Source organism: Brienomyrus brachyistius, chromosome 19 (assembly GCF_023856365.1).
Source record: "Brienomyrus brachyistius isolate T26 chromosome 19, BBRACH_0.4, whole genome shotgun sequence".
Taxonomy (NCBI): Eukaryota; Metazoa; Chordata; class Actinopteri; order Osteoglossiformes; family Mormyridae; genus Brienomyrus; species Brienomyrus brachyistius.
Window position 1 is genome coordinate 706,796 of NC_064551.1, and position 18,188 is coordinate 724,983.

General features: G+C 44.8%; 8 protein-coding genes across 8 annotated transcripts; all 8 read right to left on the reverse strand.

Annotated features, from left to right (window-relative positions):
• Positions 1-210: 210 nt before the first annotated feature.
• On the reverse strand, positions 211-704 carry LOC125714374 (histone H3). The gene has a single exon (XM_048984915.1). It carries the CDS (start codon positions 675-677, stop codon positions 267-269), a length of 411 nt encoding a protein of 136 aa, XP_048840872.1. The 5' UTR covers positions 678-704; the 3' UTR covers positions 211-266.
• A 3,484-nt stretch (positions 705-4,188) lies between these two features.
• On the reverse strand, positions 4,189-5,133 carry LOC125714379 (histone H2A-like). Its single transcript, XM_048984923.1, has one exon. It carries the CDS (start codon positions 5,090-5,092, stop codon positions 4,706-4,708), a length of 387 nt encoding a protein of 128 aa, XP_048840880.1. The 5' UTR covers positions 5,093-5,133; the 3' UTR covers positions 4,189-4,705.
• Positions 5,134-5,519: 386 nt separating this feature from the next.
• LOC125714368 (histone H1-like) lies at positions 5,520-6,835 on the reverse strand. Its single transcript, XM_048984907.1, has one exon. It carries the CDS (start codon positions 6,772-6,774, stop codon positions 6,151-6,153), a length of 624 nt encoding a protein of 207 aa, XP_048840864.1. The 5' UTR covers positions 6,775-6,835; the 3' UTR covers positions 5,520-6,150.
• A 2,409-nt stretch (positions 6,836-9,244) lies between these two features.
• LOC125714365 (trans-L-3-hydroxyproline dehydratase) lies at positions 9,245-12,367 on the reverse strand. The gene is made up of 7 exons (XM_048984904.1): positions 12,298-12,367; positions 11,531-11,642; positions 10,611-11,089; positions 10,323-10,492; positions 10,108-10,230; positions 9,751-9,888; positions 9,245-9,656 (listed from the first exon to the last, which is right to left on the reverse strand). The coding sequence occupies exons 3-7, from the start codon at positions 11,086-11,088 to the stop codon at positions 9,531-9,533; spliced, it is 1,035 nt and encodes a 344-aa protein (XP_048840861.1). The 5' UTR covers position 11,089; positions 11,531-11,642; positions 12,298-12,367; the 3' UTR covers positions 9,245-9,530.
• Positions 12,357-12,792, reverse strand: LOC125714388 (histone H2B). Its single transcript, XM_048984933.1, has one exon. It carries the CDS (start codon positions 12,775-12,777, stop codon positions 12,403-12,405), a length of 375 nt encoding a protein of 124 aa, XP_048840890.1. The 5' UTR covers positions 12,778-12,792; the 3' UTR covers positions 12,357-12,402.
• A 708-nt stretch (positions 12,793-13,500) lies between these two features.
• LOC125714396 (histone H4) lies at positions 13,501-13,914 on the reverse strand. Its single transcript, XM_048984941.1, has one exon. The coding sequence runs from the start codon at positions 13,873-13,875 to the stop codon at positions 13,564-13,566; it is 312 nt and encodes a 103-aa protein (XP_048840898.1). The 5' UTR covers positions 13,876-13,914; the 3' UTR covers positions 13,501-13,563.
• A 1,936-nt stretch (positions 13,915-15,850) lies between these two features.
• On the reverse strand, positions 15,851-16,539 carry LOC125714378 (histone H2A-like). Its single transcript, XM_048984922.1, has one exon. The coding sequence runs from the start codon at positions 16,495-16,497 to the stop codon at positions 16,111-16,113; it is 387 nt and encodes a 128-aa protein (XP_048840879.1). The 5' UTR covers positions 16,498-16,539; the 3' UTR covers positions 15,851-16,110.
• A 676-nt stretch (positions 16,540-17,215) lies between these two features.
• Positions 17,216-17,966, reverse strand: LOC125714367 (histone H1-like). Its single transcript, XM_048984906.1, has one exon. It carries the CDS (start codon positions 17,899-17,901, stop codon positions 17,260-17,262), a length of 642 nt encoding a protein of 213 aa, XP_048840863.1. The 5' UTR covers positions 17,902-17,966; the 3' UTR covers positions 17,216-17,259.
• Positions 17,967-18,188: the final 222 nt, after the last annotated feature.

An 18,188-nucleotide genomic window follows, 5' to 3' on the forward strand; every position in this document is an offset into this window, starting at 1 on the left:
ACCATCATTACTTTCTCCTCTACACAAGTCTCTTAAGGTGGCCTCCTGAATAATTTAGGAGGCATGTATTACTTCGGAGAAAACACACCAGCAGTTTAAAAACGGTAAACCTATGTAACCATACCTTTAACGTATTTACAAAACACTACGCTAATGGCCAAGTAAAGCTTGCTTTTTGTGATTTTTTTTTATTTGGCTCTTAAAAGAGCCTTTGGTTTCTCTCCAGACTTATGCGGGCGGGAGAGCAGGAGTCAATGAAAGCCAATTTAAGCACGTTCACCACGGATACGGCGAGCCAGCTGAATATCTTTAGGCATGATGGTCACTCGCTTGGCATGAATGGCGCACAGGTTGGTGTCCTCAAACAGACCGACCAGATACGCCTCGCTTGCCTCCTGCAGCGCCATAACAGCCGAGCTCTGGAAGCGCAGGTCGGTCTTGAAATCCTGAGCGATTTCCCTCACCAGACGCTGGAAGGGCAGCTTGCGGATCAGCAGCTCGGTGGACTTCTGATAACGCCGGATCTCTCGCAGAGCCACGGTTCCGGGCCGGTATCGATGCGGCTTCTTGACGCCACCAGTAGCCGGAGCACTTTTACGTGCCGCTTTGGTAGCCAGCTGCTTCCTGGGCGCTTTGCCACCAGTAGATTTACGTGCGGTCTGCTTGGTTCTTGCCATTGTTCAAACCTTAATCTCCGAAATAAACAGAATAACGCGCTTTGCGCCTTATAACGCAAACTTATAAAGCATTCCTGCCTTATGTTGATTGGTTGAAAATTTTCCCTGGTTTCATTGGTTCAATGACGTCATTGGCCGCTTATTGAATAATAGACTTACTTGCCTAAAATCAAAACGTTCCTCCCTCTAGTTTCCGAGGCGCGAATTTTTAGGAAATCATTAATTTTTCCAAACATAACATATTCAGAAGATCGCTGGTTCAAGCCTCAGGCAGAGTAGGATCTCTTATTGCGTCACGTCACCCGGCAGATCATTATCTTGAACACTTAAGGGTGGTTGATCGGAGGATTAATGGTGGCGCAACATACTGAGTGATCATATTGGAGGTCCCTGGTTCAAGCCTCAGGCAGAGTAGTAAAAAAAAAGACAAATATAACATATACAGGCCACACTCCCTGGGGAAGCAAGTGGTGCTGGAGGTTAAGCCTCTGTATCTGTGATCCAAAGGTCGCTGGTTCTGTGGCGATTTCTGATCAACTTTTTATCCGGATCCGGTTCAGACTCAACTTGCTATGTGGCCCCTCAGAATTGTGACACCTGCCTCTACACACACATGAACTTAACTGACATCCCATTCTTAATACATAGGCTTTAATATGGAGTTGGCCACCCTTTGCAGATATAACAGCTTCAACTCTTCTGACTCATCCCAAAGGTCACAGGCCACGCCCCCTGGGGTGGCGAGTGGCGCTGCAGGCTAAGCCTCTGTATCTGTGATTAGAAGGTTGCTGGTTCAAGCCCAGCCTTGGCCGAATTATCACAGAGCAAGGGCATTAACTCTAACACATAGAGACAGGTGCTACACGTGTGCGAATCCTTTGTTTGCCAAGATAGGGAAAAAAGACATATATATACGAAATACAGGCCACGCCCCTTAGGGAGGCAAGTGGCACAGCAGGCTAAGCCTCTGTATCTGTGATCCGAAGGTTGCTGGTTCAAGCCCAGCCTTGGCAGAATAATCACAGAGCAAGGCTCTGTGCACTCTAACTCACAGAGACATGTGCTACATGTGTGTGAATACTTTGTTTGGCAAGATAGGGGAAAAAAGACATATATACGAAATACAGACCACTCCCACAGGGATTGAGAGTGGCGCTGCAGGCTAAGCCTCTGTATCTGTGATCAGAAGGTTGCTGGTTCAAGTCCAGCCTTGGCCAGATAATGCTCTCAGGAGGCATCATTGGCATTTTTTTTTTGCCAAAATTTTTTTTTTAAAATGGACTGGTGGGTGGCTAATCCTCTGTGCTTGCGATCAAGTCAGTGTGCTCGAGCCTGCCCTCAGCACAATAGTTACAGGGCAGGCCCTCGAGCACACTGACTGATCCTGCAGTGTGATCTCTCTCTCACTCCACACACACCACACACTCCTCCACACTCCACACACTCCTCCACACTCCACACACTCCTCCACACACCGCAGGGCCAGTCAGTGCTTTCAAGGGTCTGCCCGGCAACCACCCTGCTGAGGGCGGGCTCGAACCACCAACCTCAACCTTCCGATCACAAGCACAGCGACTTAGCCCAGTGAGCCACGCACCAGTCCCATTCAGCCCTGCTCTGAATTTAACTTTTGACTCTCAAACACGTACGGGTCAGAGCAGATCCACTATATGGATCTGTGGTGATTTCTGAACAACTATTTATCCGGATCCAGTTCAGACTCAACTTGCTATGTGGCCCCTCAGAATTGGGACACCTGCCTTTACACACAAATGAACTTTAATGACATCCCATTCTTAATACAGAGGCTTATTTGGTAGCAAAATTTCACAAATGGACTTATCCTATCACGGTACCACGCTTGACTTCACTGAGCTCCTGAGAGCAACCCATTCTTTCAGAAATGTTTCTAGAAGCACCCTATATACCTAGGTGCTTGATTTCATACACCTGTGGCTATGGAAGTGATTGGAACTCTTGAATTCAATTATTTGGAGGGGCATCCCAATAATTTTGGCAATATACTCTTTTTCCTTATTGTCATGTGTATCCTTACCACTGTTGTACATGTCATCCTGTTGTGTCCCTAACTATGCTACTGTGTGTGACCTCCCCCTATTTGCCTGCTGTGTGTCGCTGTGCGTTTCCTTAAGTACGATCCTTTTAAGGACGACATTAAAGGAGCAACTTTGTGTCAGTTCGCGCCTCCTTACTTTTCCTCAGTCTGTCTGGCACCACAATACAAATAAAACCGACCGCAGATCTGAAAAGTTTACTACAGGCATTTGAATATTAATTTTTATTGCACTACTCTTACTTTGTAGCACTTTGAGATTGCCAAAATATGAAGCGCAATAGAAATAAAAATTTAATTCAATAGATCAAAAGGACATAAACAGACGACACCAAATTCTTTTAAAGAAACGCGCTTGATGCTGAATTTAGTGCAAATATAATGATGAAGACAGCGTTAGGATATCCCTCATGTTTGGCAGGAAGCACACTTCAAAAACTTTTCAATCGGGCTCTTTTTAAACAGCATACCGAGTCGTGTAAGTGAGGTATGAATTACTGAGAAGGACCCTGAGCTAATAGAAACGTCACCAGATAAGGATGCACATAATCAATATTTAAAGGAGACACACACTGCAAGGTACTACACCAGACAGTCAAGGTACACACACACCAGACTAGTAAACACCTAGATACCGTCCCTTTTAAAATGCAGAAAGATAGGTTCCTAATGCAAGACGGTAACAGCATTAAATAGAGAAATTTGTGCTCTTTCGGAACTCTCTAGGCGGCTCTTAGAAGAGCCTTTGTTTGAAGGTAGTTTGGAACACAAAAATTTATGCACGTTCCCCGCGGATACGGCGAGCCAGCTGAATGTCTTTAGGCATGATGGTCACTCGCTTGGCATGAATGGCGCACAGGTTGGTGTCCTCAAACAGACCGACCAGATACGCCTCGCTTGCCTCCTGCAGCGCCATAACAGCCGAGCTCTGGAAGCGCAGGTCGGTCTTGAAATCCTGAGCGATTTCCCTCACCAGACGCTGGAAGGGCAGCTTGCGGATCAGCAGCTCGGTGGACTTCTGATAACGCCGGATCTCTCGCAGAGCCACGGTTCCGGGCCGGTATCGATGCGGCTTCTTGACGCCGCCTGTGGCCGGAGCACTTTTACGTGCCGCTTTGGTAGCCAGCTGCTTCCTGGGCGCTTTGCCACCAGTAGACTTACGCGCGGTCTGCTTGGTTCTTGCCATGCTTACAACTTCTCAGAACTCGTTAAACAAAACAGTGTTTCTTCGCAGTAACACAAGCTTATGAAGCAGTACTAACCTGCTTTGATTGGTTGAGGTTCTCCCCAAGTCTCCATTGGTACAGCGGCGTCTTCGTTCCTCTCCTTATTGGATGAGGAGCTTTGGCGCCCAAAGTCAAATACGCCGCTCCCTCTAGCTATTTTCATCACAAGTCATCTGATAAAATCATGGTCTGAGAAAATATTTACAGTTGACGAAAACATATACATTTGAGTTAAAATTCAAAGTATAATGCATAATGAAATTAGACTTGTAGAGTAGAATGACATTCAGTAAAGGATTTCGCTATACGATATGTCGTATTCACACATGAAACAAATATAAGCACATTTTGTGATTTAGAGACTGATCATCTTCGTTATTGCAGTTTGCACATTTCACATGTATGAAAGCAACAAATAGCCTATTCTGAGTATTACGGCCAGAACGTCATGCACAATGATTCAGTATCATGTACAATAACCCGAAGTCTAATCAGTTATACGCCAGCTTTCGTCTCACTTTCCTCCCCCTTATACATTACGTATGCAATAGCAATTAAAGATCTAGACCAGTTTAAGCATTCTAGACTGAAACCTCCGCCGATTAAAAGTATTAATACATGCAAAACACAGCACTCTCGCAGTTTTGACATTTCGGCTCTTTTAAGAAAAACATGGGTGGCTCTTAAAAGAGCCGTTTGATGGTTAACGCAATTCCAAGATGCCAAGTTTACTTGGTCTTCGCCGGCTTCTCTGTCTTCTTGGGCAGCAGCACAGCCTGGATGTTAGGCAGCACGCCGCCCTGAGCGATAGTCACACCGCCTAGCAGTTTGTTCAGCTCTTCGTCGTTACGAACGGCAAGCTGTAAGTGACGAGGAATGATGCGCGTCTTCTTGTTGTCGCGGGCAGCGTTACCAGCCAACTCTAGGATTTCAGCAGTGAGATACTCGAGCACAGCAGCCAAATAAACTGGAGCTCCAGCACCAACTCGCTCAGCATAGTTCCCTTTACGGAGCAACCTGTGGACACGGCCGACAGGGAACTGCAAGCCAGCCCTGGAAGAACGGGTCTTGGCCTTAGCGCGAGCTTTGCCGCCGGTTTTACCTCTACCACTCATTCTATTACTGTACTTAGATATCAAACGAATGTCACTTCCTGTCTCATCTTCTTCACTTATACGACATACAGCAATTTCATTGGCTGCATACGTGCTTATGAAGTTATCCAATGAAATTGAAGGAGTGAACCTCCCAGTCGCCGAACGCTGGCGCCGTAAAGTTAAAACATAATTCAAAGTAATAATTCAACTTGCAACTGAACTTTCTATAAGCAGTATTTCACGTCCGATAATGAAAAACACTTTACACTCATTATTAATTTTCACAAAATATATTAAAGGCGTCGTTATAAAAAACACAAAAACCTACAAATCAAGGCAGAAATCTTGGTGCATATACTTATATACTTTAATATCAACAGCTGCAAACAAAGCAGGGAATTAAAGGATTTCTGCCTAAACAAGACACATAATAGCTTTTAGAATAGCACTTTTTCATGGCAAAAAATTATCAGACTGTCGCAGCTCGTTCGGAATGCCACCAGATTCCTCACCAACACGCCTGAGGTCACCTGGCACCTGGTTTACGCAGTGATCCGAGAATCGAGATCAAACGAGACGAAGCAGCTGTCAGTTTCTGTCCTCCCCGTCCGTAGAACAAGCTTCCTCAAAACCTGATGGCTGCTGAAACGGTTAGCTCATTAAAAATCAGGGCTAAAACATTGTTTGCTGCACATTTTCAATAAATAAAATCAGTCACCCACTCGCTACGATGTAACTTCTATTCGGTTAACTACTTGTCTGGCTTTCAAGTGTTTTTTTTAATGTAATTTAATAATAATTATGTGCTCTACTGCCCTTGTATAGAACTTCGAAATGCCTTCTCGCAATTGTGCTATACAGGTAAACTTGCACTACTTTCGCTTGAAGGTCATTCCTTAGCCGTTTTACTGTCATGTGGTACATCGCTTTGTATTCGTCAGACTACAGACGATGCAAAAAGTCTGTTTTAGGTAAAATAGAATGAATTCAAGATAAAGCTCTATTTCTGAGATCAGTGGGTGGCTCTTAAAAGAGCCTTTTTGTTCTCCAAAGTTTAGAAATCAGCAGCTGTCCCTTCACTTCTTCTTGGGAGCGGCTCTTTTGGCTTTGGTAGCCTTGGGTTTGGCGACTTTAGGCTTGGCTGCCTTTGCTTTCTTCGGGCTCTTGGTGGCCTTCTTTGCTGCCGCCGGCTTTTTCGCCTTCTTGGGACTCTTGGTCGCTTTCTTGGCTACCGCCGGCTTCTTTGCCTTCTTGGGAGACTTTTTGGCGACTGCCGGCTTCTTGGCTGCTGAGGCCGCCGCCTTCTTAGGCTTCTTCGCCGCCGCGGGTTTCTTTGCTGCTGGCTTCTTGGCTTTAGGAGCGGCTTTCTTCGCGGGCTTCTTGACGGTTTCGCTCTGCTTCTTGTTCAGCTTGAAGGAGCCAGAGGCGCCGGTTCCCTTGGTCTGAAGCAGAGTCCCTTTGGTCACCAGAGCCTTAATCGCTAGCTTTACGCGGGAGTTGTTCTTCTCCACGTCGTAGCCGCCGGCTGCCAGAGACTTCTTCAGAGCGGCAAGAGACAGGCCGTTCCTTTCTTTGGAGGCGGACACAGCCTTCACAATCAACTCCCCGACACTGGGGCCCGATTTCTTCGGCTTAGGTGCCGCTTTCTTCTTGGATGCCTTAGCCGGAGCGGCGGCGGGAGCTGGAGCGACTTCTGCCATTTTCCTATTAACTCTTCACTTTCGGATGTGTCACACAGTCAGCGAAGCTGGTCTGTTAGTACTGGTGCGTCACGGTGGGTCCTCCTTAAACTCGACATGAGAACCATGTAGACTCAACATACGCGGCGCTGTCTGTGCGGAGCTCGCGAAGCCACTTTCACTTGTGTTTTCTCCTCAGGGAAAACTGCATTAAAATCATCCGATTAGCTGTATTTGTGTCTGCTATCGAATGTGACTTTATTATAAGATCCTTCTTTTTAAAACGGAGCCGTGTTTTTTGTGAAGAAGACACTGAATTGTATTTGAATTCTAAAAAATCTTTGCTTTCAGCATGAAGACCGGCTAACGTTCATGGTTTTGCCTTAATTTTAAGGTAATTAATATTTAAAAACATCACAGCTAAAGATCGTATTCAACGTAGCAATTTACAACAGGGCCATTTACATTGAAATGAACTGGTAGTGTTCCCGTAATCTCGACTCCAGATTTTTAAATCAGATCAACATTGAGTCCATTAAAGCACATTGTAGACTTCATGTAAAACCATTCGTGCTCTTGAATAGATCCTGACTCCTTTATAGATTTGCATTATAATGAATATTACAAAACAAAGGACAAAAGAAGATACAAGAGTGACTGTGTTGAAATAAATAATAAAGAAAAAAATTAAAAGCGATGTAGATTTTACTTCTCAATTAAGTTGTATCCCACTCGGTTATTCACATTGTGTTGAGTGATTGAGTTATGTGATATGAATGCTTAACTTTTCGACTACAATCACAGTAATACGAACTTATGGGCAACTTGTACCTTAAACGCATTTTTCGTAACCTGGATATCCTTGTTTTTTAAAAAAAAAAATAATTCCATACGTATATATTCCAGCATAGGTCTGCTTTTCACTTGTAGTCACTGCCGTGACACTTCTGACCTACCAGTGCCACTGCACTTTTCACTAATGCGATCCCATTACAACCAAAACCCCTAGTATTCTCTGCCTTTGCACTATTGTCTGATGGTATTTTTGTATATTGTACAAATTTACACTGCATCTACTACTCTAGATACATCCATATATTTATGTAGTTATATTTATCCTACCCAAGTGTTGTTCTATGTCTTATGGTTGTCCTGTATAAAAAGCAAGCCTTTCATTGTACTCAGTACTTGTACTAGTATAAAGAATATCCTTTGAAACATTTAATCATTTCAAGCATGGATCTACAGCGCAAAATTCGTAATCTGAAGAAGACCGACTTCATTCAGGCTTTTCATCTTTTCACATGAACGAATAACCACATGCAGCATAAACCTTCGACAAACACGTAACTAATGAAACAGGTAAACCTCACCGAATCATCCAAGTCATCCAAAAAGTTACATTTTTGTATTTTTTTTTTAATATTTTTTTTCCCTGGAAAACGTACATCATCAGCATCAACCCTCATCAGGTACATGGCAACACAACAAAGCTGTCGAAGGGAAGCAGAACTGCAAAAGAAATACATTTCGCAACTCAGTACAAGGTCTCAAAAACACGTCTGCATCTGCACAGAATAATAAAACAATGGAAAAAACGACACAAGGGGAGATACAATTTTATCTTAATTACCTGATTCGGCTGGAAAGTCTTTTAAGATGCTGCATAGTTTGTGTTTTATCACTGATTCTTTGGTCAGTTCATGCCAGTTTTTCCCCTGTATGATTTTGCAGCTCCTGTTTTTCCAAAGTTTACTGTCCTTAAGTTTCAAACTGCTGTATCAGCACTTAATACATTCTTTAATGCTTTACCTTGTATATGCATTTCCTAAAAATACCAATTCAAATAAATTGAAGTCATTGTCATATGAGAACAGAATTAAGGTCAGTCACCTTATTCTGGAATACGTAATACATTCAGAGCAGGAAGTAATACGTTACTGAACTGCATTTATCTGCTTTTTTCAGACTCGTCCTTGTTTTGTAACGTCTTGTGGGCAGTTTGGCCAACGAGACAGATGTGCCGATCACAAAGTGTGCACGCCACTCAAAATACGAATAACATTTATTTAGTGATTAAATGTTATTAAAACACCACAGCACACAGTGCCCACCAACGAAAATGCCTTCTCTGCATGTAATCCATATGTGACATCATGACATAGCAGGGGGGCAGCTAATTCAGCGCCCGGGGAGCAGTGCTTGGGGGGCGGTACCTGGCTCAGGGTACCTCAGTGGTGCCTTGCTTGTCAGGGATTCGAACCTGCAATGTTTCGGTGTTCAATTCTATAATGCAACTAGTCCTGAATTCGGTCACTCAAAATGACTGACAGAGCACCATTATTACGGAAGAGGGCATTATGAAATACGAAGCTGATTCGGAAAACCATCATTAGGAGATACAGCAACGTGAAAAGCTGGAATATACTGTGAAATAGAGTTCGAATTAAGTAATCATATACAATATACATTTACAAATAAAAGGACACAATTACTGGAATATTAATTTATTAATTTACTTATAGCTTATTAAATTTTTAGCAATATGGCGTTCCATGGACATCAGGCTCAAAGTCAGGTAAATTTTACAGGTATGTTTGCATATACAGGGAATTTCTCTCAGGTTGCTACTGGATCTCAGACATACAGCAGTTCCATATACTGTTCAGACATCAGAACAGGTCAGTACAGTCCCCTGGTTATATGAAATCTGGTACAAAAAGCTTCTTTCTCAGCCATTAATATCTAAAACCTGACCTTCACTTGGAACTTCTTCCTCATTTCAGGAGGAAACCATTTGCAAGACCGTCACCAGATTCCTGCACAAAACTCGCAATCCCTGTGTAATGCGCCTGCCCAGCAACCTCCACCACGACAGCTGGGAACTCCCCGCACTTTGTTTCCTGAGGGAGGGAGCGAGAGCAGGTGGACAGAGCTTTAGAACATTAAAAGATCCCTACAGGCTCCTGTCACACACAGCAAACCAGCAGCTCTCACCTGTACAGCTTTCCCAGTGAAGAGGGAGCCAGTCGCTCCACTTTGGAAGGAGCGAGTCTGCTGGATTCCAATCATCCCTTTGCGGTGCTGGAGGGCGATGCGAGCCGTCACACCTGATCCCGTGGGACTCCGGTCCACCTGCCCACCACCCAGGGCCACAGATGAAGGGACAACCCAGAAGACAAAGTTAAACAAGCTTCTGAACTGATGGTCCATCCTTCACTTTCTGAAGTGAGAAATTTATCCAACATAACTTCTGCAGTACAGGGGGAGGGGCGAGACAGGGTGGGGTTGTGCGAGAGAGACAGACAGGGAAAGATAAAATAGTGACTCAGAATTTATTCATGCATTTCCCACCTGAGCTTCAGCAAACACACAGATATTGGCTGTGGGCTCATTGGAAAACTGATCTTTGCCGTCGGTCAGTATGGTTCCGTAGAGGAAAGCCAGGTCCTCACTGCTGGGATGGTGAAGCTTCACCTAGGATTAAATCCACACACATAAAAAAAATCCTGATCAGCTATTTAGTTTGTGGGTTTAAAAAGAAGAAAGTAAAATATGATTTAACTCACCTGAGATTTTACAGCGCTTGTTACAGCACAGGCTACCTCCACAAGATCCCTTGTCCGGGACTCACAGACATCCAGGCCAAACGTCTGAGCATTTACCAATGCGTAGAATGCACCACCATAACTAATATCCAGGATTACATCTCCATACCCAGGGACAGAAACAGTAATGTCTGCAGGAATTAAAATCCAACAGTGACATAAGATTCAAACACATTCCAAACATTATAATATGATAAAAATAATTCTTATTATAAAGCATCAGGCATTATATATTTACGAACAGCATACCCGTTGCGAAGGCAAACGCTGGGGTGCTGTGAAACCTCACAGCTCCCGTCTTCCCATCAGAAAACTGGACAAACGCCTTGATCAGGCCACACGGGCAGTGAATGTTCACCTGAGTCTCTGGTGATACCGGCACTTTCACCAAACCATAATCCACGGCGAATCGGCCGAGCGCAATGACGGCGTGGCCACACATGGTGCTGTACCCCTCATTGTGCATGAAGAGGACGCCCAGATCAGCTTCGCTCAGCTCACTTTCAACTATCAGCGCGCCGTACATGTCAAAATGTCCCCTGGGTTCGAACATAAGCACCTTCCTTAAGTGGTCCAGCTTTTCCTTTGCATAGCGCCTTTTGGCCAGGAGATTCTCGCCCTTAATCTCAGGGTATCCGCTCCACACGATGCGCAGTGGTTCTCCGCCAGTGTGCATGTCGATCACTGACAGCAGGCGCCCATTATAAGGAGGAAGCCTCACATCCATCCTTTCAACAAAACCGGAGAAAGAATTGAATTTTTAATGCCACTGATGTCATGTAGGCCTACGATCTTATACCATCATAAGAGAGTAATGCTGAGGCGCATTCACTACAGATAAAGAGCACCAAACTAACCAACGCTTTTAAAAACTTATAATCCCTAATAGCAATGTACAAAATACTGCAATGAGGGAGAATGAAATTAAATTAACATATTTAGATGTATTTGGCAGAGGCTTTTGTCTAAAGTGACGTACGAGCGAGGCAGAAACAGCAGCCTACAATACGCACATTTTTTCTCTAACACTCGGTAGGAAATGCACAGACAACAAAAAGGTTTCAAGAAACTTCACAGTGCTATTGTGCTCAAAGTGTGACGTGAGAAAAAGTCAAAATATTATGGGGGGGGGGGGACTTCGTTATTGACTTCCGGGTGAATCCACTTACCTGCGAATGTACAGGACCCTTCGAAGTCTACGTAGGTGTTGAACTTCAACAAACTTGGCGAACTACTAATGCGTTTGCGAATCCACTTCGCAAATAGGTTTCTACTGAAATCCTTAGTCAAAAAGTGAATGAAAACGCACAAAAATCAAATAATGAAATACATAAATGAAGATTTCACTAATTACGTGACACATTGGTACATGCACAGATCACCGATAAATCATAATAAAATGCCTGCGCCGCTAAGGCTATGTACAGGACACCGCAACTCACAGCCCTCGTAAGAGAGAAACACCTACGTCAGATCCTCTGAAAAGGACACGGTACTTCCTACGAAGTAGAGGACCGGAAAAGTTCACACACAAATTGTGTAATTTCTGTACAGAGCCGTAGTGGTGTTAGAGAGCTACAATTTACATTTACATTTACAGGATTTGACAGACGCCCTTAGCCAGAGCGACTTACATAAGTGCTTTGAGACTCTGCTATGAATTTCCAATGCTAGCTCAATAAGGACCCAAGCTATGAATACTATCTCTGAGAACTCCATTGAGTAGTGCAGAATTTTTTATTTTTTTTTTAAAACGCACACCAAATTTAATTTGCTTTAACTGGCAGGCTGCCAAGTGACAATTGCTTTTTCCTTGTACCCCTCATTGTGCATGAAGAACACCCAGGTCAGCTTCGCTCATCTCACTTCCGGCTATCAGCGCACCGTACATGTCAAATGTAACATTACAATAGATACCAATTGAGTAGAAACTGACCACAGATAGTAACGATTAAACGCGAAAATCAGCTTTTGCTCCTTTCTGACTTTGTGGGTGGCTCTTAAAAGAGCCTTTGGTTTCTTTTGCAAAGCGGCAGGGGCTTTACTTGGAGCTGGTGTACTTGGTGACAGCCTTGGTTCCCTCAGACACGGCGTGCTTGGCCAACTCGCCAGGAAGCAGAAGGCGCACGGCTGTCTGGATCTCCCTGGAAGTGATGGTGGAGCGCTTGTTGTAGTGAGCCAAGCGGGACGCCTCACCGGCAATGCGCTCGAAGATATCATTGACGAAAGAATTCATGATACCCATGGCTTTGGACGAAATACCCGTGTCCGGATGAACCTGCTTCAGGACCTTGTACACGTAAATGGCGTAGCTCTCCTTCCTGGACCTCTTGCGCTTCTTTCCCCCCTTTCCGGCAGTCTTCGTCACTGCCTTCTTCGAGCCCTTTTTGGGCGCAGACTTCGCTGGCTCAGGCATGTTTCAACTCACTGTCAAACTCGAGCAATGCCAAAAACGATAACTCGACCTCTTTATATAATGATGCTGTGCAAATCAGGCAGGAAACCTCTGAGAGTCTTTTCATTGGACAGTAAAAGACCGCCAAATGGCATTCAAACTCTATTGGCTAAGTCCTGCTCCTTTCACGAAACACTTTTTCTTACACACAGCCATTTTGCACTCCGGAATTCAAAAAGTAAGATTGTAGTATTTATTTAGTGGTATGCATTTTATTTTAGTTGCCTTTAGCCATTCTAACGTAGGCTGACTTTCAAGCACGGTTAACCACCACCATAGAAATAAAAATCGGATGTGCTTCTCCGAAATTGTCTTCATATTTTGGTCCCTCCAAGTTTTCGCGATTCTGCCACAGCAGAAATCAACACAAATTAACTTCTCTGCAGATAACATGGACACAACGAACACATCTCGTTTATCAAAAAGCCGAAGCACAATCTGTATAGTTGAAGCACTTCAGCACAGATGAGCCTACGATGTAATGTTCAGGGACTCGCATTCTTGCCAGTGTTCATTCATATTATACACACTGCGCTAGTTACATAGGAACTAGGAGCGGCTATATTCAAGCGTTTTGTTCGGGAAGTGTAAAACCACTAGTTGATCCGCACACCATTGTACACTGTTTACCACAGGATGCAAAATACCCACATAACACATAATACTTGATTAGCCTTTTTAGGACGAAATGGGCGGCTCTGAAAAGAGCCTTTGGGTCTATAGATTCACTCGGTGTTGCTTTCACGCTTAGCCGCCGAAGCCGTACAGAGTGCGGCCCTGGCGTTTGAGAGCGTACACGACATCCATGGCGGTGACGGTCTTTCTCTTGGCGTGCTCCGTGTAGGTAACGGCATCGCGAATAACGTTCTCCAGAAACACCTTCAGCACACCACGGGTTTCTTCATAGATCAGACCGGAGATACGCTTGACACCACCTCGGCGGGCAAGACGGCGAATAGCCGGCTTAGTAATACCCTGAATGTTGTCACGAAGAACTTTACGATGACGCTTGGCGCCACCCTTTCCCAGGCCCTTACCTCCCTTTCCTCTACCAGACATTGTTTATGCGTTTAACTTCGAAACTGACACAAAACTCGCTACAAGAGCTACTTATAGTCATCATGACGACCTGATCGAAACCAGGGAGTAACACGCCCCATGTGGTAAGTGAATTTATGCTTTCCAACTCCGAGTAACGTGCAGGCGTGTTCGCACACACGGACTATAAACTCCTATGAGCGTGTGTGTATATCACTATATACAAATACGTCGCAAAAAATGGTACATTTTGAAAACACATTAGATCTCAATGTAGCGTGACAATATTCCAGAGAGGTTCTGTTGGATGTAGTTCAGGAAAGTGTGGGGGTCAGTCAATGGTAGATTCCTTCATCCTTCAGGAACTGCATACATACTCTCGCCACATGAGACCGGGGATTGTCGTACTCCAGTATGAAACCAGGACCCACGGCACCAACATAAAGTCTAACAATAGGACCAAGGATTTTACCCAGATACGTAATTGCAGTCACGATACCGTTGTCTAGCCTATAGAAGTTTGTGTCTCTCCATGGATGTTTCCGCAGACCACCACTGACCCACCACCAAACTGGTTATGCGTGTGCCCACACCTACCGTGTGTGTTGGGATTACGCGGTGTATAATGTACACATGCATTTATATTGAAAAAACCATTGGGGACATTTGCTTTTTGCGATCCTTGAGGTGGCTCTTAAAAGAGCCTTTGTTTCGGTTTTGTTTAAACTTAAAACCAATTTAAGCACGTTCCCCGCGGATACGGCGAGCCAGCTGAATATCTTTAGGCATGATGGTCACTCGCTTGGCATGAATGGCGCACAGGTTGGTGTCCTCAAACAGACCGACCAGATACGCCTCGCTTGCCTCCTGCAGCGCCATAACAGCCGAGCTCTGGAAGCGCAGGTCGGTCTTGAAATCCTGAGCGATTTCCCTCACCAGACGCTGGAAGGGCAGCTTGCGGATCAGCAGCTCGGTGGACTTCTGATAACGCCGGATCTCTCGCAGAGCCACGGTTCCGGGCCGGTATCGATGCGGCTTCTTGACGCCACCAGTAGCCGGAGCACTTTTACGTGCCGCTTTGGTAGCCAGCTGCTTTCTGGGCGCTTTGCCGCCAGTGGACTTACGCGCGGTCTGCTTGGTTCTTGCCATTCTCACTACTTCCTTTTAAGTCAGTAATACATTAAGTCGCTGATAGAGCAAACTTATAAAGCATCCCTAGCCTGTTTTGATTGGTTGCAAATGTTCTGCGCCTTCATTGGTACGTTGTGTCATCATCCGTGTTCTTATTGGACAGTATCATTGGGCACAAAAATTGAATATGCGCCTCCGTCATTTTCTAGGGGGCACCCCTGGGGACGAGCGCATCTTTCTCGTCTATTTCAGTTCATAACTCACTGAAATCTTACTGTAGAGACTTGATAAAACAGATAAAATCAGTAATCTGTCCTTTTCAAAACGTCCATGGATTTAACAATGATTTACAAAGATGGCGCCTGGACAATAAATACTTTCTCTTGTCCTTCTCCAGTTGTAGAGTAGGTCGGCCATATGGGTGGCGTTGATGTATTAGATCAACTCATTCAGTATTATTCAGCACACCATGAAAATATGAAATTGGACAGAAAACTTTATATTTCCTAGACACTGCTGCCACTAATACCTACATCTTACACGAAGAGCTGTCGACATTATTGTGACATTGGTTTCTTTTGCACAAGGACTTCATGGAGGAGCCTATTGTGTAGTTGTTTGGCTGCGCAATGAAATTCTGCTAGCGTTCTAAACTGCATTTTCATGTCAGATCATACACTTACTGTACGTTGTATATATAATTTGAGTGCGATGCCAAATATACAAGTTATGAATCTAGGTTTACAAAACTGAAACGTAATGCCCCAGTCAGTGTCCCCCCCACCCAAAGTCCTCGAAGGGTTGAAATGAGCCAGTATTCCGCAATCGAGGTACTTTACAATATATTACACAAAAGTACACTTCTTACGAGTGATAGGAAGTTCATCGAAATTGTACGCAGTGAGCAAACAATACATCAAAATACTCTACTGCTGGACTCGCTGTAAAAGCTTAAAAAAGGTGAACTCGCTTACACGCTAAAGAATCTAGAAAAAAGTTAACGAATTCATAGAGGTATCAAATTGTACCATAAGAACTGACTTTAGAAGTTTCACCGCTTCTAGACAAAGTGGGTGGCTCTTAAAAGAGCCGTTTGGTGGTTAACGCAAGTCCAAGATGCCCAGTCTACTTGGTCTTCGCTGGCTTCTCGGTCTTCTTGGGCAGTAGAACAGCCTGGATGTTGGGCAGCACGCCGCCTTGAGCGATAGTCACACCGCCCAGCAATTTGTTCAGCTCTTCGTCGTTACGAACGGCAAGCTGCAGGTGGCGAGGAATGATGCGCGTCTTCTTGTTGTCGCGGGCAGCGTTACCAGCCAACTCCAGGATTTCAGCAGTAAGATACTCGAGCACAGCAGCCAAATAGACTGGAGCTCCAGCACCAACTCGCTCAGCATAGTTACCTTTACGGAGCAGCCTGTGAACACGGCCAACAGGAAACTGCAAGCCAGCCCTGGAAGAACGAGTCTTGGCCTTAGCCCGAACTTTGCCGCCGGTTTTGCCCCTACCACTCATCTCTTTTCTGTACAACAAGAATTCACGTAAAACACGGTGCAGTTCCACAATCTCTCTACTTATACAACATACCGCGACTTCATTGGCTGCACTCGTCCAACTGAAGTTGTCCAATGAAAACGAAGGCGTGAACCTACCGAGAGCTGAGCATTAGTATGGTAAAAGTTCAGCTTTAGGTAATACAATAATCCCTTCACATTCGTCAGTTCAATGGTGGAAAATTCCCGCCAATGTGCAATTTTGCGAATAATACTTGCTATCCCCCTTAAGTGTCTGCTAGACTGTACGAGAAAACGTTTTATGTTATTCATGTGTCTATTCATCACCAATTGCTAAATAAACAGTACCGTTCTTTACACTTAGTAATTTGACATCAAAATCTTTCTATGTAATTTACAACCCATTTAAATGATGCACCTGTATATACAATGTTACTACTTTACGCACTTGGAGCACTACGTTTTGGACTAGTTCTTTAAAATGCAAAATGTATGGTACTGTAAAGTTACTGGGGGAAACATGGGATTCCAGGATCATTGTATCTCGCATCTCATCATATGTCACAACTTCGTATATGCATGCATAATAATGTGGAACACACTGCAGCTTTAATAAGAACAAATAACTCGCGTGTGTCATATTTGTCAAACTGACGACACATTTTTGAAATAGATAAAATAGAAATAAATTAAGATAAAGCTCTATTTCTGAGATCAGTGGGTGGCTCTTAAAAGAGCCTTTTTGTTCTCAGCAGCTGTCCCTTCACTTCTTCTTGGGAGCGGCTCTTTTGGCTTTGGTAGCCTTGGGTTTGGCGACTTTGGGCTTGGCTGCCTTTGCTTTCTTCGGGCTCTTGGTGGCCTTCTTTGCTGCCGCCGGCTTTTTCGCCTTCTTGGGACTCTTGGTCGCTTTCTTGGCTACCGCCGGCTTCTTTGCCTTCTTGGGAGACTTTTTGGCGGCTGTCGGCTTCTTAGCTGCTGCCGGCTTCTTGGCTGCTGAGGACGCCGCCTTCTTAGGCTTCTTCGCCGCCGCGGGTTTCTTTGCTGCTGGTTTCTTGACTTTAGGAGCGGCTTTCTTCGCGGGCTTCTTGACGGTTTCGCTCTGCTTCTTGTTCAGCTTGAAGGAGCCAGAGGCGCCGGTTCCCTTGGTCTGAAGCAGAGTCCCTTTGGTCACCAGAGCCTTAATCGCTAGCTTTACGCGGGAGTTGTTCTTCTCCACGTCGTAGCCGCCGGCTGCCAGAGACTTCTTCAGAGCGGCAAGAGACAGGCCGTTCCTTTCTTTGGAGGCGGACACAGCCTTCACAATCAACTCCCCGACACTGGGGCCCGATTTCTTCGGCTTAGGTGCCGCTTTCTTCTTGGTTGCCTTGGCCGGAGCGGCGGCGGGAGCTGGAGCGACTTCTGCCATTTTCCTATTAACTCTTCACTTTCGGATCTGTCACACAGTCAGCGAAGCTGGTCTGTTCGTACCGGTGCGTCACGGTGGGTCCTCCTTAAACTCGACATGAGAACCATGTAGACTCAACATACGCGGCGCTGTCTGTGGGGAACGGGCGACGCAGCTTTCACTTGTGTTTTCTCCTCTGGAAAAACTGAATTAAAATCATCCGATTAGCTGTATTAGTGTTTTCTAAGGAATGGAACTTTATTATAAGATCCTTCTTTTTAAAACGGAGCCGTGTTTTTTGTGGAGAA